At 42.8% G+C, this 23,363-nt stretch overlaps 1 protein-coding gene across 7 annotated transcripts in view; it reads left to right on the forward strand.

Moving 5' to 3' along the window:
• The first annotated feature begins 265 nt into the window (after positions 1–265).
• The window catches only part of LOC147033268 (zinc-binding protein A33-like), a 36,936-nt gene continuing 13,838 nt past the window's right edge, over positions 266–23,363 (forward strand). For 2 of the 7 annotated variants that reach the window (XM_085871470.1, XM_085871472.1), the window contains exons 1-5: positions 1,050–1,181; positions 6,262–6,340; positions 6,602–7,034; positions 10,266–10,361; positions 13,556–13,789. In XM_085871470.1, coding sequence (XP_085727596.1) covers positions 6,324–6,340; positions 6,602–7,034; positions 10,266–10,361; positions 13,556–13,789 — 780 coding nt within the window. In that variant the 5' untranslated portion in view covers positions 1,050–1,181; positions 6,262–6,323. Of the gene's footprint in view, positions 464–1,049; positions 1,182–2,347; positions 2,624–6,260; positions 6,341–6,601; positions 7,035–10,265; positions 10,362–13,555; positions 13,790–23,363 lie in introns of those variants that run through there. The other 5 variants (XM_085871467.1, XM_085871466.1, XM_085871468.1 and 2 more) reach the window with 5 other exon arrangements.

Below are 23,363 nucleotides of genomic sequence, written 5' to 3' on the forward strand. Positions count from 1 at the left end.
CCACCCGACCACACCTAACGGGGCAGCGATACATTTTTTTTTTTTTTTTACAAATCTGTAGTTTAAAAAAAATAAAAATAAATTAAGTTTTTCGCACGTTCAAAAATGCACATTTTCAACTAACTTTGTGAGGGATTGAAAGTGGAACGTTACGCGATGACGTCACCGCCACGATGTGGTTGTTCAACCAATCAGAGGTCGCTGTTTGAGGACGTGACATAGAAAGAAACACAAAGTGCATTGTGGGTCCACGTGCTTGCTCCAGGTCGGATTGGAGGGGGTATTTTCCTCATAAACAATGCAGCATATCGTACGTTTGGCTGATACGAAGCTGAGAGGATTGATTTGGTTCACTTCAGTAGGTTCGTAGAAAGTGAAAGAGAGCAGGATTGAATAAATAAACCTTCAGGAGCTGGAAAAAATCGTCACGTGTCTCAAGCACTGTCACATCAATGTTTTCAAGGTGAACGGTCTTTTTTTTTTTCAGTTATTTGATGGCACAGGATAAGCCACCCGGAGAGCGCTCCACATGAAACTTGGTACTTGAACACAGGCCTACTCGCCCGATTTGGGCGTCGTTGGCTCATTGGAGACGTACACTGGGAAAGCTTTCAATCTCCTGTAAAATATCTACCGACCGAGAGAGTAACATTGGGTAAAAATTATTTGGAACATCGTGATGATCGGTGGATCTTCAACGTGTTTTGTATGGAGGGGTTTCAGTACTCACGATGCGGTGCGCGGGCGCCATATTGGTTGGCACTTGGGCAAGCGAAACAAGTGACGAAAGGTAAACAAGGCCAAAGAATTATCGTAGCCTTCCATTGCAGTAAGTCAGAATAACGAGATAACCGTGCGAAATTGTGTAACTCCTGATGCTATCGTTGCAAGGGAAGTGATTCCAACCAACATGGCGGCGCGCACGGCATTATGGGATGACTCTGAAAACCCTTTGTACAGTATTAGTCCCTGCCCCCTTTGTGGCGAATCTGCTAATGGGGAGACGGCGAAAGCACTTGCATCTCTTCAGGATTGCTCTCTGAGGGGAGGAGGCGGCATTCCACTTCCGGCGTGTAATCCGGCAACGATCGAAACTCGGTGGTGGTGGTGGTGATCCGTGAAGTTTGACTGCTTCGTGGTTTTTTTTTTTTTTTTTGTCCAAACGACATTGTTCGCTTGTGGTGAGTGAAGCCGCGTTGTCGTGTGCCATCGGTGATGAACATACGGTGAAGTGTTTTTAAATTTCGTATATCGGTCGGTACATGGAATTCTTCCTCAAACGATATAATTCCATTTTAAAAATGTCTGCGTGGTTAAACGATTTCGCTATCGAAAGAAATGATTTCTTCACGCCGATCAATTTGATTTTACTCATCATTGCGTCAGCCAAGTTAACAACAACCGTACTGACTGTATCGATAAGCGGCTTTTTCATACATTTACTTCATTAATACTTTCTTTAATGAAAAAGTACAAGCGGATAAAGTAAATAATTTCATTGATTACATAACTTTACTAATGTCCAAGATTCGTCGCGTTTCCCGCTCATGTAACACGTGGTTACACAAGGTATAACTATGATGTCGCCTGCCGGAAATGACGTCATTCATTATGGAGGTTTCACCGCCCGCCCATCTTCGCTATTTTTCGCGAATTTTTTTTGTGTTGTAGTAGTCGTCGTCGTCGTCGTAGTAGATACAGTGCCCATTTTGCATCACTCAGTTGTCAAAGTTTGTACTCTCGGCATTTTGTGCGCTCCGCCCATTGCCACGCTACGTGATGACGCAATGGACACGCCCATTGTCACCTGACGTCATGACGCAATGGACACGCCCACTGATCGTGTTTAACCTCCGTGGAGGGAGTCGTGTGGCGTTTTTCAAAGTCCTGAAGCATAGTTTGCCATTCGATTTGCATTAGACGTCGTACATCCAATTAGAGTTTGTGTAATCGGTTTTTGACCATTGTGAGCTTTGGGGACAACGTTGTGCATTGTCACTCGTCTCAAAACTGCTCTCGTGTAGATTAAAAAAATGAAAGCACCACCACCGAGTACTGCATTTCCATATTTATAATTATTTTCTGGCTGTTTATCGGACCCAAGGATATGCATGTGATGTTGTTGGAGACTTTTGAGTTTTTTTTTTGTTGTTGTTTATCAAGTTGTAAACTGAGACACAGGAGAGGTCCTGTAATATTGACAGTTGTGAATACTGTACAGTAATTCTGACTTGTACAGCATTTTATACCGTTGTCTAATTTGATGAGTAAACCTATTATTCTGTTGGACCACAATTTTTCTAATTTCCCGATGAATGGATGATCTTCGTTACCTCCTCCGCCAAAGGTGGACGTAGGTTACGTTTTTCACCCGTGTCCATCTGTCTGTGAACAGGATATCTCAAGTTGTGGATGGATTCGGACGAACCTTTGTGGACAGGCTGGGCGTGTGACGAGGACAAACTGATTCGATATTTCAAAACATGATGGCCGCATTGTGACAAACCAAGGTGGATGAGCTGGGTAGTTGACAAGAACCAGCCGATTCGATTTTGGTTCACATCCGGATCCAGATCCAGCCTATTAGTGAGATTCAAAATGTAAACTGTTCAACCTAGCGGAGGTATGCACGCTACCGAGTGCCATTGTAGTTTTTATTTGAATTTCTTTTATTTTCGTCCTCTTACAAAAATGGCAGGAGAGGCAGGGGTTTTATTTTCCTTCCTGAAATCGAGTAAAACCAGGAGCTGATACTGTAGGTCCCCTGCCTCTTGGGTGGTATGAGGAATACATCTGTGTAATATGAAAGCTGAATCTTGAACATTTTTTGAAATATCGCGTACACAAGCCTGGTTACCAAGATGGTTACCGCTGTTAACAAGTGCACTAAAACTTTTCATTTATTGAACTTTTTAAGCCTTTTGATTTTTCGTTTTTGTGAGTAGACAATTTTGTTGATGGTACATTTCCTGATTTAAAAGAATGCGATGTAGAGTGCAGACCTGCTGAAGAAAATGCTGCTGTTTACACAAGTGCCCAAAAACTTTATTTTCAAATATTCTCCAAAGTCTTTCCCAACTTTTTTGCTTTGGTTTGATACATTTTCTGATTTAAAAAGGTGAGGAATGGCAGACTAACTAGAAGGAAATGCTGCAGTTTACAAGTGCATGATACTTTATATTTTTGACTGAAAAATATGTTGTGTTAAATAAATTTGTTAATTGCAGTTCAACCATTTTCTTTAATTCTCGTTTTTTAAATGTTATTATTAAATTGTTTAATCATACGCATATATTGGTCTGCGGCTCCCATGCTCCAAATATCGGTATCAGCATCGGCCCTTGAAAAACCCATATCAGTCGATCTCTAATTCGTGTAGGATTGAACGAAATGGGGTACGTTCAAACAGCATGTATCATACCTGTTATGGAACTGGAAAGGTGGTAATTACTCTTACATTTTAAACTTTTGTCAGATTTAACTAAGACAACAGAGCACATGTTTATACTTGTATTGTAGAAGGAGGGAAATCAGGCATTTGATAATATGAATGAGGAAAGTGTAAAAAATATAAAGTTTGAGTGCTTTATCGTACCAAAACCGTTGCAGTTGTTTATGAAACTGCATGGACAAAAAGGCAAGCCACAAAGCACACCAAAACGACAACCACAAAGGTTTACCTTTAAATGTGGGAAAATCAGCAAAAATCCAAAACATATCAAGCCACAGAGATCATAAAACATCAGTCTATGTGTTCACAGCTAGAACCAACATGGGGGAGTTTCGAACAATCAGTTCGATTCGACGTTGGCTGTTTGTTTGTTTATTTATTTATTATTTACTTTTAATTGATATCTTAACATGAAAGCAGGTCACACAAAAAGGTGAAACACTGTGATCTCGTGTTAAAAAACAACCCCCCCCCCCGCAAAAAAAAAATGCTTGAATCGAGCACATACCTGGCCCGAAACCAAATGGCAGCTTTAGACCCCAGCGAGGTGACAGCGGGCTGAACAAGATGGCATGTCGCCATCTTGGTAAGGCTTTTTTTGTTTTACATTGAGCACCCAATTAGTTATCTTCAAAAGGGGTGTTTTAACTCATCCAAACACCCAATTTTCACTCATGCACTTCCTTGGAGCTCCTTTAGCATGCATGCAAAGTTTCAGGCTGCTATGTTTCATGGTTTTGGAGTTCTGGAGGAAACACACACACACACACACACACACACACACACACACACACACACACACACACACACACACACACACACACACACACACACACACACACACACACACACACACACACACACACACACACACACACACACACTTGTTGGTATAGATATCGCTACAAAGATGCAGAAATTTTTGGAATAGGTAGTAGGTTGACTATTTATCTTAATGGTATGTTACAGGTGGATATTAAGCCTGGTGTTGGCTTAGTAGTTAGGGTGGCGACTTGGGATCCTCGGGTCCTGAGTTGAAGCCCCGTTGGCCGCTGAATTAAAATACACCAGGAGGTTGACTCAGCCTGTCATCCTTCCAAGGTCGGCAAAATGAGCACCAGTGAACTGGTAAGGGGGACACTGCATCAGCGGCATAGCCGCGTCCCAACCAATGATGCAACCAGCAGCCACAGGCTGCACTCTCTAGAGAGACAGAGACAGAGACAGAGACAGAGACAGGTGGATATTAAAGCTGGCAGGATATCCTAGCCTTGAGGGACACACTCACCTCTGAGCTACCTAGCTTGGGTTTGAATCTTGACTTGGCTATAAATTCTTATCCCAGTGTTTCGCATGCAAGGTGATTCATCAATGTGTGTGCCGTCCTTGTATGGACATTAAACTGGGCATCCCATCTACCAGCATTAGTTGGTGGACGTTAGAGATCATACGGTGTCCTTTGCATTGAAATTTCTAAATTGATTTTTTTTCAGTTTGAATTTTTGGATTGTAAAACACAGGAGTGAATTTTTAGTTCATACGTATTTATAGAACGGCGAGGAATGTTATTTGCTGAAAATAAAGGTTGTGACTGTTCATTAAAAAAAGCCTTGTTTTCTGTAACTTCCTTGTACTTTTTGAAGTTACACCTCCATTACCTAAACACTGATTGTGTAATTTGGAGCCCATGGTACAGTCTAGCTAAAATTGCTGCTGGAACCACTCTGTTAATTTTGTCACAACCATCGTGATGTGCCATCCTAACAGCAAAGGCAGTAAGATGGTCATTATCCCCACATTATTTATTATTGTTGTTTTTTTTTTTAACTGAGGGATGTTGTAATTGGCTCCGTCTGTCCGTCTGTCACACTATCTCCTCGTAAACAGTTGTGCAGAAATTGATCAACCCTGGTAGTTATGATCATCGCATGGAAAAAAAAAGGTGTGAGAGCAGTATTTTTGCCAATCCCCTGGGGCTCTGGGTTGGGGTCAAAAGGCCAAATACCAAAAAATGCAATTGTGGCACATTTGAAAACATTTTTAAATGAAACTTTGTATATGCAATCAACATAGGGGTCACTGTAAATGTATACCAAATTTTTGGATTTATTCCTGGTTCATGCCGTTGGGGTTTGGGACTTTGGGGTCACAGTGGTCGCAACAAATTTTTTTTTTTTTTTTTTTTTTAGTTTTACTCCATCTGTGATATTGGGTTATTCCTGGTGAAACCTTTTGCCATATTTCAATTTTGCTTTAGTTGGGAAGCTGGCTGCCAATTATGGCTATGTACAATCCTGATTGACACTGCGTTTGATGGTTATCAATAAAGCCTCCATCTCCTAAACTGCGACTCAACGGCGTCTTGTTCCAGTGTATAAGGATGATGTATAAGACTGCTTCATTTGCACTAAACTTCCGGATTTTTTTTAAGCTCTTTAAAATCATTATTTATTTTACTGTAACACTGTGTGGAGTATCATGTTCTATGAACTCTCTAGTTTGTGTTCGTTTTCGACAAGGGTGTTCAAAGTGAACCTGTTTTACTTTGATTGCGAGTTTCATAAGTTAATTGCTCTTTATTTTGAGTTTATTGTTCTTATTTCATTTCATCATCAGCTAATTGTCCGTATTTAATGTGTTGAGGCTGCAATCTGACCATTCCACCATTCATTAAATCATTGGATGCATTCCTTTCTTCAATTAATCCATCTGTGAACATCTGAATGAATGAACACTACTTTGGTGTCACAAGGATTGTTGAGTAAACTTCCGATTCACTGAGAATTTCATTCTGTTTTTCTTTTCCAAAGAGCAACACGCAGTGGATTACATCTCCCAGGCTATTTTGGCCCGAGAGCATCATTGTGTCTGCATGTCTCAAAAAAGGAGGTAAATGACAAAGACACTTCCATGCTGTAAAACGATTGTCATGAGAAATGGCCAATTGCGGTAGCACACTCCATCAATAAATATCCCGTATCACCCCCAGCCCAACATCATTTGTCAGCAGCTCATCTCTTTCAGCAAAACTTTTTCAGAGTTAAAATATTTCCTTGTCTTGATAACTAACAGCAAATGCAACATAATGTGCTCTGAATAATGTGTGCGTTTACTCCTTCCTAACTTTGTCACACTTTCCCCTTTGTCCAGATCCCGTCTCTCTCAGGCCTCTGGCCCTGATATAAAGAAAATGGCCTCTTCTCCAACTCGACATCACCTCACATGCGACGTGTGCCTGCAGCTATTTAAAAAACCCATTACATTAGGCTGTGGTCACTCGTTTTGTCGTGAATGTGTCGATAAATTCTGGGAGAGCAGACGAGGCCCCACCGCCTGCATTTGTCCCAGTTGTCGGGAGGTTTTCCCTCAAAGACCGCAGCTCAAGAAAAACGTGATTCTTGCCAACTTGGTGTCACAGATGAAATGGGTAGAGACTATGGAGGAACCGAAATGCACCGAGCATGAGGAGTTGATCCAACTTTACTGCATGGACGACGGCAGCTTGATGTGCTTGATGTGCATGTCTGGAGAGCATCGGAGCCACACTGTCGTTCCAGTGGAGATCGCTCACGCCGAACTGAAGGTCACTGAATGAGTGTGAATGTGACTACATAAGGTCTTCCTCGGTGTATTCAATAGGAAATGCCCTTCTTGTTAACGATTTGTTTCTGGCACTGCATTGCTATTTCAATGCAGTTTGCCATATTTCAATTTTGCTTCAGTTGGGAAGCTGGCTGTTTTATTATTGTTGAATGTAATAGTGATTGCATGAGGTGCAATCTACAAGGCCCTTTAATGTGAGGAGTGGAATTGTTTATGACCTCAAAATACTGTTGCGGGCTGGTGTCTGGTGGTGAGAATTACCACTTGGTGGGGGAAGTTACGTCGTCTCCCACCAGACTCCCGGAATTATAGGCCGTCGCTCACGGATAATTCCGTGACACGGCGGGTTTCTAAATCGACCGTGGATGCCAATACCTCCACCACGTGGCGTGGGGTCTTTTTGTCTGGAATCAATTTACCTAATTAACCACGCGGTTTCGACTACCGGGGAACCACGCCCTCGGTACGCCTTGCCCGAACCGGATCACACTACCCTTCCGGTTCGGATACAGCCGAGCGGACCTGCTAAGAACGTACAGGCAAGAATGAAAAGATTATCAGGGATAAAGACCCGGCTAAACTCGCATCCAAACCATGCTGGACCAATGCAGGAAAAGAGAAAAACGAACTGGGAACATTTCTACAATAATTTATTTACAATCGACTTATAAAAGGACGCAGAGCAGACTTATGTGGGAATAAAACAGGCAAGATTTACAATGATCAAATAAAAACACATGTAATTCTACTTAAAGACGGCTCCACACACTCAGATGAAAAAAAACCCCCTGATGTATGGCAAAGGACTCCCGACAGCCAGAGAGCGAGGTGAGCTGAGGTCGCATTTCTTTCGGGTACCTGAACGTTGGAGGGAAGGGATGCTCCGTGGTGCAGCACCATTTAATGGTCGTGCGGCTAGGTCCACGGCCACACGCGTGGGGTTCGTGTCTGCGAAGGAGCCCGGGTCGAGTTGAGCGGAGTCCGAGGCGGGGATCAGGGCTGCAGACAGGACCCAATGAGAGACCTGGTCAAGGTTGGGTCGAGGTCTTCCCAGCTCTCGCGCACTCAAAATGAACGACCCCCAAAGAGCGCAACCACTCTACGACCTTCCTTCTTTCTTTCGCTACCAGCCGTCAAACTGTCTCACTCCAACGCTCCACGCTCCCAGGGTTGCTTCATAATTTATAGATCTCCCTGAGCGGGGAGGGGCCTTGGTGAAGCTGATGTCACTGTCCACCCTGATTGGACGGGGCTTCCATGGGTCCGCCCTTCCTGGGTGGGGTTTCGGCCATGCCGGAAATCCCGCCCACTCCACACGTGTCTGGATTCGCCAAAAAGATACTGCACAAATATTTTGCTTCTGAAAGCGAGAGGAAGGTACTGTGGTTCAAAATAAAAGGGGAGAAGTGATTTATAAACCTATCTAAAAGCCCATCGCAACACACCCCAGTGTCTTCCCACTACACACAAGGTGGGGTTCTATCTGCACATATATTTAATGGAATAACTGACTTGGGACACCTGTATGTTGTATGCATACGGTTCCGAGAACCGTAACAATACGTTATCAAGCCACAAAATCAACAATAGATGTGCCGAGATGTGGATGTCACAGGATAATGACTCACTCAGGACTAATCCATCGCTTCACCCATCAACACGATCAATTTCAAACTGCCCAAAGTACTGCAAACACACTCCCTGGACCTCACAGGATAAGTGTCAACATCGTCATGATGATTTGCTGTGATGCAGGGATCCTTGCTCGACGTCCTGTTCAGTGTACAGGACTTGCACTGCGACATGGAAGCGTGCTTGCAGTAGTCAAATCGGCACGTTCGATGGACACGACGATGAATGAGCAAGTGTTACGTCGGTCACAAATCCAAGTTTCTCCTTAAAAGGCATGGTATGGTGGCTGTGTACAGGTCATTTACAGAAGACGCAATGAGCAATATGCCCCAGTCTATGTCCAGGAAGCCACAACATTTTGGATGTGGAATTATCATGATGTGGGGTGGTATTGCTGAAACCTTTCACACCAACTTGATTCGTATCCATGGCAATCTGATGGCAGATCAATACGTTCATGGGACCCCGAAAGCAAAATGTGTTGCCTGCCTTTCAACAACATGGTCCAGGAATAATCTTTATGCACGATAATGTTCCTGCTCACAGGGCCATTCAAACAAGAAATGTCCTTGCCAATGCCAATATTAACGTCATGACACCCTGGCCTGCCATCTCACCAGATTTAAATCCAATTGGACATCTCAAGGATATCATTGCTCGTCGTTTATGAATCTTGCCAAGACAGACTCGACCTTCGATGAGCTGGAACATGAGCTGATGCGGGTGTGGAATGTCATTCCCCAGGCTCATGCTTGAGTGTTCATAAGGTCAATGTGATGACAGTGCAATGCAGTGATTGCCACTGGAGGTGGACGTACCCAGGACTGAGGTAGTTACTTCCACATTGGATTCCTTTGTGAAAACATTCGCCACCATGCAGCATCACGTGATTAGGTCCCAATGAAATGGAAATTTAATTATTCAGCATTTATCTCTGTCATAGCTTTGCACCTCATCTGTGTCCCATGAAGTCACGTAAATCGACAATCACATGTTCAGTTCTCTCTGGTGGAGAGTGCTCTTCTTGAGCTATCGCAGTAGCCTCTGAAGGTACAGACTCAAGCTTGCTCTGTAATTCCTCTATTAACCTTTATCTTTGTTTCAGATTGGTAATCAAACATTCTTGTATGAATTCCCAGTGTCAAACAGCTGTGATCAGGATGTGATTGTCCATAGCTACCATCATGGGTGAGGCATATGAATGGAATGGAGTGATCTCTCTTTTCCTCGCGATCTGGATGAAAGAAACGGTATCATGATAACCTCTCCAGCCAGACTCTTGTTAGGTTATGATAAATGTATTTGTCGGTGAAACTCATTGCCAGTGTGTTCTGATCATTCCTTGAACCCTGTTGTTCACGTCTTACATTCCCAATCGAACTGAGCAATTGGCCTTTAACCAGTACAACAATAACGTTGAAATAACAAGTAACAACCTTTTAAATTTCAAGTTGAAGGCAATTGTATTCAGGACATATCTTATAATTTGTTTTTTGAAATGCAATCACATTACAGTGCCTTCATGATATTTACTATTGTGCACTGCATTTCTGCCCTGGAACCATTTTCTCCTATACAGGATGTTTTGGTCACAGTGTCTCCTTGTCTGGCTGAGTCTCTACTGCGCGTCAAGTCCAGCTTTCAGAAAACGCAGGACCAGATCAAGAACGTCAAGGTGGGAGCCAATGAGTTTGTCGTTGCATGTGATTGTGCGATTGGCTGTTGTTACAGTGGACTTGTCATTCTGTTTTGAGAGATGTTTCTGTTGATTGTTTGTCTTGGTATATGAACTAGATTTGAAACCCATGAGGGGTTTGTAGAACCTGTAATGTTAGTTTTTACCCCTCAGCCTGAATTGGCTAAGGGGTATTGTCGTCACAGGCGTTGTCCGGGCGTCTGTCAACTTTTGGTTTCCGTCAATTTTGAGGATAATGCCTTGTCCGATTAAATCCATTTTTGCAGGGTGTGTTGTGGTTGAGTAGAGGAAGGTTCCTTTCGAAAATGGGCGCTGCGATTTTCAATGTGGCCTCCATGGCAGCCACCTTGAAATTGGTTTCCGTCGATTTCGAGGAGAACGCCTTGTCCGATTAAATCCATTTTTGCAGGGTGTGTTGTGGTTGAGTAGAGGAAGGTTCCTTTCGAAAATGGGCACGCTGCGATTTTCAATGTGGCCTCTATGGCAGCCATCTTGAAATTGGTTTCCGGACAATAACTTGAGAACGGATTGACAGATTGATTTTATTTTTTATTTTATTTTGCAAAGCAAAAATAAATGTCAAATGACATCACAGATGGGGTGCTCTGCTTTTCTTTTCTTTTTTTCTTATTTTTTTTTTCTCCTTCCACTTGATCTGGTGTTGTGTGTGTGTGTGTGTGTGCGTGTGCCGTGCTGCAATTTTCAATATGGCCACCATCTTGAAATTGGTTTGCGTCAAGGGGCTGAGGGGTTACGCCCGCTTTGCGGTGCTATTTTTAACCTCTGCCATCTAAGATCGGAGGTTACTGTTTTCACCCCTTTCTGTTTGTTTGTTTGTTTTTTGTGAACAGTATTATGGAAAAACTCAACGGATTTCGACGAAACTTGGTGGGGGGTTAAGTATGGTCCAAGGATCATGCCATTAGATTTTGAACTTGGTCCAAAGTCCAATATGGCCGCTACGGTGGCCATTTTGAAAAAAAATTGAATATTTTTTTTGCATTTCTACATGTTTTAAGTGATTTTCAACCCCCCCCAAAAAAAAACAATTTAGAGAAAAAAAATTTTTGCAACTTTTTTTTCAACAAAATTTCGATTTTTTTTTTTTTGCATTTCTACATGTTATAAGTGATTTCCAACAAAAAACATGCCAAAATTATAATTGCGGCTGATTTTGGAACTTCAGGTGGATATACCCACGTAAAATCAATTTCTGTCTCAAGGAATCTAGTTATGACGAATTAATTGAGTATGAAAAAGGGAAAGTTGCAAACTATAACTCTGTGAGCACTGTTGACGTCAAATTGAATGAATGGGATATCAGGTTCACTTGAATGACCTAGCAGTATTGGCGGCGGAGGTTTTGCACTCGACCGAGTGCTCCCCTTCTAGTTAATATTGTATTTGAACTTGTTGGAGTGCTTAGCTAATTGGTTGGATGATAAATAATTGCACTGACAATGATGGATGAGGGATGTGATTGCATTTCATTAGAATGTATTCACCAACTGAACTATACAGAGACTTTGATGCAGCAAAATGGGATGATTGTCCATCCATCCATTGGGAACATACTCTGTGCAGAGCGTTGGTGCTGCCTAAGCAGTCTCCTTGGCTATTGGGCACAATCCTGGACGGGTCGCCACTCCGACACAGGATAAAAGCAAGCTGGTACTTATTTTGCCGACCTCGGAAGGATGACAGACTGAGTCAACCCCAACTGGTATTGATTCAATAGCCGAGCGGGATTGAACTTGGAATTCTATGATCCCAAGCGTGCCACCCTAACCATTAAGCCAACACCAGGCATATAGCTCTCATATTGTGGTTTAATGTGTGATTTTGACCGAATTTAACATTGACCTTCACATCGATACAGAGACCATTTTTTGTCATCATGTATTGTCATGTTCAGCAGTCTGTTTACATGGACCACTGAACGGGTGGGCTGAAACTGGCTCTACTCCTTTGGACTGCATTTGAATAATAGGGGATTTGCACAGGCGGGAATCAAAAGAAGCACACGTGGCTCTTAACTCTTTTTAATTGGATTTATTTCCGAACAAATATAACCAGTAAAGATTGACCCGACGGAGGGTACAACGGTGGGATGAGAGAGGAAAGAAAAGGGATTCAATGAATAAACAAGAAGATGATGTCGTGCAGAGCACGATACTTGCAAAATCCAGAAAACAAATTTGACCTCAAAAATAATTGGTGGTTGAATTCAATGACCAAATATGCAACTCCTCTTCAAATGTCAAGTTAATTGGATGAAAATTGACAATTTTAGAAATGCGGCCTATCTTGACCTTTTGGCCAATGTTGATCTCAAACATAATTGGTGGTTGAATTCAGTGACCTGAAATTTAAATCTGAAAATTGAGGATTTTAGAAATCTCACCTAAGTTGTTGGCCTTTGGCCTATGTTGACCTTTTGACATTTTGACCTCAAAAACAATAGGCTTCTTCCTTATGACAAACTCTACCATGTGGTGAAATTTCGTGAAGATCGGTTGAAAATTGCGACCGGTAGGTGACAAACAGACACACAGACAGACAGAATAACAAAATCGATTAACCAATATACTTGAAAAAAATCTTCGATTTTGCAAGTAACAATTATACACACGAGAATCCAATCTGAGGAACCTAATGCGCCTCACACCAGACTAAAACTCTGATGAGAATGGGAGATGAGCAACTGAGTGAGGCTTTAGCTTTCTGTGGAGACGTTGAAGAAGGTGGCAATGAAGCAGGCGAGCTGTTGGCGAAGGCCAAGAAGACCGCAATGGTGAAGTGATAGGCCCATCGACTCAGCTTCATCCCGATAGATTCCAACAATCTTAAAGGCCTTGCTTTCCACGGTATCAAGCTGAGCAAGATGTGCAGAGGGGAGAGCAGTACGCCATCTCGCTGCAGATGAACGCCTTGTATGTGGATAGAAGTTCAGGTGTGCCAAGGATTGTACGACGGAGGACTTGTAACTTGTGGATACTGAAATTTGTTTGATCAGAAACGTTGCTTGTCTAAGGTTTTATAATTTCCATTTATTTGTCATCTTGTTGCACTCCTACAACCAGCTTTTTCTCACCCTGCTCACACTTGCTTTTTCTCATGATCATCGTGTGAGTCGATCCACATGAATTCTTAACTAACATACAATGTCCCAGCACTCAGGCAAGTTGAGCAAAGAAATACTGGAGAAGAAGCGAAAGGCGCTGTACCGGGCTGTGGATGAAGTTGTGGACCTGATGAAGAAGAGGCTCAATGAGAGGCAGGAAGAGAAGCTTTCTTGCCTCGAACAGCAGAAGCAGAAGCTGCAACAGGAGATTGCGGCTCTTCAGGAAGCGGGATCCATGCTGCAGAAAGCACTCCAGGAGCTGGAAGTCATTGCTTTTCTCAAGGTGGGTTGCTTTGCAAGCAATATATTGTATTCAAGGCACCATATCATTCATTGTATACTTGAGGGCCGATTAATAATTTACATTGTTTATTTTTGGTGCTTCTCGTATATCAGAAACATGAAATTTCCCCATTTTGTTTTCTTGCTGGCCATACGACCAGTTGCTGGAATATATATATTTTTTTATTTACTTCTCTTTACAAAACTGAGGTTCATAGGAGGTGACAAGAGGGCAAAAGGCAACATACCAACAGCTGGGCAACAGGGCAACAAGCAGGGAAATGAACAGCAAAAGAGGAAAGGGAGGAAGCACAGCAACCAACCTGAACAAGGTGCACAAGAGCATGCAGCCCAGACAAGGACACACAAACCCAGCAAAAAAGACGTGATGATGCACACGACGAAACGTACAAATACATTACATCAACAAGTTGATATCAACAGTGACAAAAAAGTAAAAAAAGACAATTCTGGAAAAGGCAACCTCAGCTTCAGAAGACAGCCTCTTAGAACGGAGAAGATGGCTTCTGACCAAGAAGGAACCTGGAACCAGAAGATCAATTTTGTCCATTATTATTGGAATATTGTTGTGGTGCCAGGTTCGGTGGTGAAGACGACCGCGAGACGGAGCAGTCGGGCCGTCTCCCACCGAACACCGGAATTGAAAGGTCGTCACCCCGGATAACTCTGGAGTCGACGGGTCGCTTAAAGGATCGTGGTCGCCAATATTTTGACGGCGTGAGGTAGGGTCCACTTGTCTATTCCAATTTACCTCGGTACTCACGCCATCTAACTACCAGGGAAGCCACACCCTCAGCCGGCTTTGTCCGAACCGAGTCGCTGTTACCGACTCGGGTCCGGCGTAATCAAGCGGAAATTACCAAAGCCACGCCGGTCCAAATGACAATTTATGGCACAAACGGCTTCACTATTTCTCAAGCCCGCACCGATAGATAGGGTCAATGATAGAAATGACAGGTAATGAGCTGGTACATTTAACAGGGGTTTATTACAATATAATAAGCGGGAGGGGAGACACAGAGTAGACTTAATCACGAATATGCAATGTACAATGAGCAATCAACACTTATACAATTTCTACTTATAGGACGGCGCCACCACAGACACACACACGCACACCAAAAGAAAATTGACCCCACCGGGTCTTTATTCGGTCCTCCAGCCGGGGAGGATAGTTCAGCTGGAGGGACAGAGTCTGGCCAGGTACCTGTCCGCCTCGTGCGGTTACACCGACTCCAACCCACCACGGTGGGACTCAAATCCACGACCCGGACTCCAACGAGCCCACGATCCTGGCTGCCACGAACGACGATCGTGCACCACGGTCCTGGCTGCTTGACCACCACCACCACCACCACCACGAGGAACCCCAGAAAGGACCGCAGACCACGACCAAAGACAACCATTGCAGACCAAATGTCCAAAGAGCAAAGAGCCCAGACGACGACTACCTTCAACCACCACGGTGGTACTCGAACCCACACGGACAACCTCGCGCCAAGGAACCAAGATGAAGCGGCAGACGCCAGCCAGCACCAAGACGGAACATGGCCAGCAGACCAGATGAGACCACCGCCAGCAGACGAGACGAAACGGATCACACTGTCAATTATTCAACCCCTCCTGCCAGATGGGAGGGATCCGTCCTGAGGTAACTCTGCCTCCCATTGGACGGGTGGCATGTCAGTGCCCGCCCCCCCCCCCCCGAAGAGGCTTTGTAGTTTCTGGCCTTCTGGCTTCCCATTGGCTGGAGCACCTAGACTTTGCTCGCTCTTCGTCCATTGGCTGTAGGAAACACTCCCTGCCTCTTCTTCGGAGTGGAGCCTCGATCTGAGGCGATGGAGGCTCCACCCACGCCTTCAGCCAAAAACACGTGGATAATGGAGTCGGTGCGCGAAGGTTTGGTTGGGTGGCGGAACGAAGCAGGATGTTGTTGTTGGGGAATATAAAAAAAACTAACTACAAAATAACTCGCAGTGCACACATGAACTTCCCGTTAGACACAGGGGATGGATTCTAACTATACGCATATACTTAACGAAATAACTAAACTTTGGGGACTGCTGACTGTCTGTGTGCAAGTGGCTGCCAGATTCGTAACAATATCAAATATGGATTATGCGGCACGATGTCTCAGAAGAATAAATTATTTCAACAGAACACTTCCAGCTTAAAGATGACTCTTTCAAAGGCCAGCCGAGACTGGTTTGAAAACATCTGCGAGCTGTACACCAGTCAATCACACATTTGCTTCAATGTCATTTCGTTGCGTTTTTACCCTCTGTCACTTCGCTCTTCCATGAGGCTAAATCTTAATTTAAATAGAGAAAAAAATTATCCAATTCAGACTTGAAGGTATATTTTAATCAGACTCTATGGCGTAATAGTTTGTGTAAAGTGCCTCATATATATCAGAATCATGTTGTATATCTCAGAAGTAAAATATTTGAGCATTACAAAGTTGTGGAAAACACCATTTATCAATTCATTTATCGCCAACAAATTAATTATCATGAACAATTAATTTATTATACTAGAATTCCATGTTTTACTCGTATCTCTATTTTAGAAGTGGTTTGCTGTAAAGAATACCATATTGTGGTCAAAATAATATGTATCATGTACATCAATATGAATGTTACTATCATCTACATTGCAATACACATGATCTATTGTGGTTCCCCAGTCTGTAGTTGGCTTAGACATAAATTGCTTGAAACCAAACCTCCCCATAATCGGTGTTAGTTCTGTTTCTGCAATTGCAGCTAAGTCATCGTTGAAATCACGAAGGATGATAGTCGGTACATGTAGAGGCATCATATCAAGCAAGCAAGTCAGACGTTCCACAAATGTCTTCATTCCAATTGATGGTGCTCTGTTTCTGACAACGACCACCAGGCGTGATTTCTGTGTTTGCAGTATGACCACTTTACACTCTAATCCCTTCATTGACATCAAATCGAAATCCTCTGGACTTAACCTACTATTGGCACATATCATTACTCTATGCATTCCACTATGTTGAACGGTGTTTGGAACATTTTGCCTGAATATTTCGTATTCATATTTCCTCGCAAATGTATCGATGCAATGATCAACTGTCAAGTAAGTTTCTGTAAAACACATTATGTCCGTCTGCGATAATATCTCACTTTCTCTGTCAGACGAAAGATCTGGTAGTTTCTCTTGGAAGTAATGGATGTTCAGGTGCCCTTATGTTATATTTTTATCTCTTGTCATGCTTAGAAAACTTGGAGTTTCGACAGTCAATCTGCTACTTCGCATGTCATTCATTTAATCTTCAATTGTTTGATTAACTTTGATACCAGCAGGATTAAAATCTAGGATATGCAAACCACTCAGAGTCTTTACTCGGCTGAAAGCTACATATGCCTGTCCTTTTCCAAAACGTTTTGCACCTTTCATAGAAAACCACAATTTAACCTACTGTAAGCCCTTGGCATTTGTGAATAGTAATTGCCCAAGCTGGAGTAAGTGGAAACTGTTTTCTACAGATTTGTGCAGCTCTTTTGTTTGCTTTTTCAAATTTTTCTTCAAATCGTTTCATCGGAACTACGTTTCGGTAACGGTTTTTCCACTGACTTGTCAAAATAGCATGCTTACCCACCTTGATTGTCAAATTGCACTAGAACTGTTGTCACAGTACCTGCAGCATTTTTAATGACATCTTGAACAGTACCTATCACACCATTAACTAGACCATCAGCCGTATCAACGTTACATGTTAGCATAACACGAGCTCCTATTGCCAAGACAAGAACAGTATGCAATCCAGCAGTTTCAGATCGTTTCTCTGAAGTTGATATTTTGTTCATGTTTAGTTGACCTGTGCTATCAGTTTTGTCATCTGAAGCATGAATGTGTATTTGTTCTTTAGGGTTTGGTGCCAATTCTTCAAGCTTTTGCCTTTTCCTTTCGTCCACATCATAGTTTGTTGCATAAACATGAAGTGCATTGTGTGGGTAATGAGCATCATCACAACTAATTTCTCTGGAATTCAGAACTTTCAAATCAGATTTTGTGTGTGTACCAACTCTCAGACGACAAAGCAATTCTGCAAATTCAACATCGTCCTTTTGACGCATCACTTGGTCAAATTCAAGCAAAATGAACTCCTCTTTCCACAAGTTTCCATTCAGACGTTCCATGGGATCACGCACAGGAGCATATATTGTGGTGACTGTTTCACAGGAGGAAGTTGATATAAGTCGCCAACAGCAAGAATGCAGACGTTACCAAATGTGACAATCTCCTGAAATTCCTTTAATTTCCTCTAATCGTTTGGATACTCAACAACATATCTGATCCCACCATAGAAACTTCATCAATAATCAACAAATGCAAGTGTTCCAATTTTGATTGAAGAGAATTGAGTTTGTCAAAAGTCAATTGATCAGCCTGTTTTCCATACTTTCTTGTTTGAAGCAGCAATGCCGAGTGTATAGTCATTCCACTGATATTCAAAGCCGCAACTCCAGTAGGTGCAGTCAACAGAACGGTGATTTCAGTCGGTTTTACTGTACATGACAGGCTCAGCAACTTCCTAGTGTCATTATGAATAAGTTTTATTATGTGCGATTTGCCAACTCCACCAGCACCACTTAAGAAGATTTTGTGAGGCTTGATCAGTTTGCCTTGTTTTCGTGCTACAATTGCTTCCTTACACCATTGCTGGTGATACAATACAATTTCTGCTTGTTTCACATTCAAACTTCGCATCATTCTACGATATTCTGACGGTTCTAACAATTCTTTGTTTGTTTCTACTTCATACCGAGCAAGAAGTTCGGAGCCTGGGTTGAATTTTGCTGACTATCATTTCTGCATTTGCAAGAAGGTCTTCATCACCTATATCTCGCTCAAATTGAACTAAAATTTCAAATTGATAGCTGCAATAGTTTTTGAGTTATTACAGGATTTATGTTTAACGAACCACTAACTAATTAATTAATTAACTAATTATTAATCGTAGTAAGTCCAAAAACAATAGGGTTCATCCTCTCCATCATATCTACCCTCATGTCAAATTTCAAATTGATAGCTACAATAGCTTTTAAGTTATCGTGGTAACGCCTAACGCGGCAGCAGCGGACGCGGGCGCGGACGCGGCGGTTCTGCCAAAACCATAATATCACCGAAAAACTTTTTCGGTGATATAATTACAAAACCATTTTCACCAGTTCCCAATATACTTTTGTCAATTGATGAAAATAGTCTACGTATGGCACAAACCACAGGTTGATCCCAGCACCAAAGCTTACTACAAGCTAAACTGACACGGCACAGAGAGACAGCAAAATCAGAGTAGTTGTGAAGAAACCTATAAATACAGAAACATAGGTGTAATTTACATATACAGACTTCAACATATGTATTATCAGATATGTAATCACAGGTATATATCCCCAAGCCAATAACTACACTGGTCAATATATACCGAAAGAATACATAACAAACCATACAAAAGCTTCTGAAATACATTATAATTATACTATATATATATATATATATACATACATACAATATAATATTATACCAATATATCCTTAACCGCAGATCATGATAGCACTTGATCATCATCAAAGCATTCAATTTTATTTATACATGAAGAAAAACTAGTTTACCTTATTACAAATTGAGTGAAGTGATTGGCTACAATTTTCAACAAGACAAATAATTATAACTTGAAAGAAAACTGCCAAAAAACTGATTTTTTTGAAGAAAAGCACCACCTTAAGGGCACATATGAGCTACACAAATGCCACATACTATTCAGAAGACAGACATCACCAAGTTGATCAATATGAACAAAATTTGAGCTCAAACGGTCTAATAGTTCCCGAGTAATGTCGAAAAAATTGATCTGTACAACAAAGGTGCCCCCTGGAGGCAATATATGACATTACACAAATGCCACATACTACTCGACAGGTATCAGCAAGTTGATCAATATAAACCAAATTTGAGCTCAATCAGCCTGATAGTTTTTGACCAATGTCCAAAAAAACTGATTTTCCAAACAGAAGTGCACCGTGGTGGTCACATATAACACTACAAACTCTACATGCCAGTCAGGAGTTGGGTATCAGTAAGCCGATCAATATGAACGGAATTTCCTCTCAATCGGTCTACCAGTTCCTGAGTAATGACCAAAAAAAACTGATTTTTCAACAAAAGCGGCTCCATGTGGAGAAGTAATAATAATCACAAAGTCAAAAATCAAGTAATTTTAATAAAGTAACGTCATTTTTAATTAATAGGCTCTTCACATTGGGATTATGTATCGACATACCAAGTTTGAAAGCAATGCAAAAAACCCTTTTCAAGTTATTGTTTTCACACGAAGGATCTTTGCACACATCCGCGATGCGGAGAATTGCAACATGCAGTTTAAGTTGTAATAAATGCCCCCTCAATGTGGCTTTAACATTGACTATAATATAGGCCTAGTACTATTATTCTAGCTGTGACTCATGTTATAGCGAGGGCCCCGCAAAGCGGGGGGAAAGAGCTCTATAGTCAGACACGCATATATCTCCTCATAAACGATTCAATTGACCGAGACCAAGCAAAAAATGAAGTACAAACCTTTCGCCCAAATCAGATCCTGGAAATTTGCTTTTGGGTCATGTCCCAATCAAAGGTACCTCCAACCCCCTAACCCCCCCACCTCGGGCATGGTGGGACAAATGTGGGGAATTGGATGTCAATTGGACGAACAACATTGTCCGAGTGGGTGGTGATTTTGATGTGTTTTGATATTTTTAAATATCTGAAGATAACCTTTAATACTATTACTGCTCATTATTTTAAACTATGCAGCTGTTAGATAAAACATAATATTATATTCTGTATATATAGTGTAGACATATTCATCAAGTCGCTTTATATATAACTTATGTTTTGGAAAATGTTGTAATATAAATATATTGTTGCACATTGGGTGGGTGAAAAGGTGGGGAAAAGTCACTTATTGACTGGCTTAATATCCCCAAGGGGCTGGGGGATTTGCCAAAATGTGTAACATATATATGTATATATTGTTGCGGTATTCGCGCCCGCCGGCGTGCTGACGGCCACGTAACTCGAATCGCGGCACGTCGCCCACCGGACGGACAATCCAGTCGTGACCCTCTCGGACTAACGCCGGGAACCAGTCACGGGTGGACCTTTCGGTCTCACCGCGATCGAGCCAATCAGCCCCCGCGTGGGATAGGGTTGCTCGCCAAATTCGACCTACCTAAGTACCCACGCGGAGGGTAGACCGGGCGATCGCACCTCGCCGCAGGTCGACTTCGGACACGGGCCACTTAAGCGACCCGTTCCGTACTATCGGGATAACCGAGCGGTGTTATTCGTCGACCTCGACGGTTCGATTAATTATCGGGCGTATTCAGCCCACTACCAACCCTTTACGTGAAGCAAGATGAGGATTCAAAGAAAGAAATGACGAAGCGAAGCGGGAAACAGTTCAATAATAAAGCACATTTATTCGCGGCACACGGGAAGCACACAAATACAATTCCACCAAATGCACACAGAAAAGAAAAACACAATTCAATTTACACAAAAAGCAAATGCAAAAGCGAAGACACAATGCAGAGCTAATACCGACTACCGAGCACACGGCAACACTTATACAATTCTACTTCACAGACGGCGCCGACAACACATACCCAAAACCAAGGAAAAGAAATACCCTCAAGGATGAGGCGGGCCTGAGGCCGAGACCGGGTCGCGCCTACCCGTCTGGTGATGAGACGCGGAGCGGCGATGGCGCCTCAACTCCGCGGGCCTCGCGGACAGTGTCTGGTAGGGGGTGGGAAAGGGGCCCCCTTGGTCGCACTATCTCAGCGCGGGGGGAAACAGGAGGGGGTTGCTGATGCTCGGGGTATAGAGGATCTTTATTATCCCGCGACGAGCGTCTCCACCTCGGCCAGGTCGCGCTGTCGGCCTCCCTCGGGTGCAGCTTCCTGCACGACGCGAGCACCCCCTCGGCTGGTGTCGCCGCCTTTCCACAGCTCCGTCCCCTCCGTTCCGACTCCAACGCACACGACGAGCAGCTCCACCGCCCGCGAAGTCTTGACTCTCTGTTTCCGACTCTCCTACTCTCCTACTCTCCGCCTCTCGACTCTCCGACTCTCTGACGAACACGGTCCTTTTATCCCCCCGTAGCTTCGCCTTTGACCCCCTCCCTTTGACCTTTCACCTCGCTCCCCATTGGCCCGAGAAAAAGTGGGCGTGAAGGCTTTTTGATCCATAAATTTGCATATATCGATCGTCCTGGAGGCGGGGCCAAATCGCCCCTCGCTCACCGATTGGACGGCAAAAAGTGGGCGTGTGTCGTTTTTGATCCGTTTTTGAAGCACAAAATCCGTGATTTTGTACACGCTGTTCGACGCGCGCCCTGCACGAGTCCAACATCGGTACCCACAGCGGGGCAAGAACGGTGGCGATGCTACGGTTGCGAGGTGTGACGGGAAGGTCGTGGCGGTTGTGGTGAAGCGGCGTTGTGGTTGGTGGTTGATGTTGTGATTGTGGTGGTAATCATGGCGGTTGGTCCAAAATAAAGATAGTAAAAGAAAAACGGCTATCCTGAAGAGTCGCAGCACGCATAAATGACATGTATTCCCACTAGACAACGGGTTTGGGCCTAACTACACATGTACTTACCGAGATACCTCACCTAAGGGACCTGAATGGTGGTTTGCGAATTTGGTAACCACAACAATATATATATATATATATATATATATATATATATATATATATATATATATATATATATATTTTTTCTAATTCCCCACATAGTCCCGAGGTGGTGGGGGGGGGGGTGGTCAGGATACCTTTGACTGGGACATAAATGGTTTTCACAAAGATTCTAATCAGAGAACACTATGCACCCCTACGTGAAGGGAATTAACACAAAATCAAATATTAAATAATAAATTAACATACACTTCACTGTCTGGCAAATTAAAACTGAATTGGGAGATCAAATTTCATTGCAAATTCACGTCTGCAAACCCGGAAATGGGGAATTCCAGGAGACATCTTCAATAAAAAAAGCACGGAGATAAAGCGAAAAACTTTCTGTCGCTTTTGAAATGACCTTCAAAATAAACAATAACAAAGACGTTATACTTTGACAAGTAAGTACAAGTGCAGAATATCAAACAACTTACTAATAAAGCCGTGGGCGCTTGCTATTTGCACATTGTATTTCCCTAATCATGGACAAGTGACTGGCATGATGATTCTTCATTTCGGACTGGATCTCCAACAGTGAGGAGAGAAAGTGTAGAGTATGAATCATGTTGTCAGCGATAAACCGATATCAAAGACCGATCAACATGAACGAATGACAACTGGGGCCCTATTACTGGATCTATTATCGCTAATGACAGAAACCGATAATACCGTTGAAAAATGTTCTGGAACATCGAAATATTGCTTCTGTTGTACAGCTAAGTATATATTTCATTCAACAATTGCTTAAATTCTGACAAATTATTGCGGATAACCAACACATT

This window comes from Eptatretus burgeri, chromosome 2 (genome assembly GCF_056783735.1).
Source record: "Eptatretus burgeri isolate ZD-2024b chromosome 2, Ebu_testis_v1, whole genome shotgun sequence".
NCBI lineage: Eukaryota > Metazoa > Chordata > Myxini > Myxiniformes > Myxinidae > Eptatretus > Eptatretus burgeri.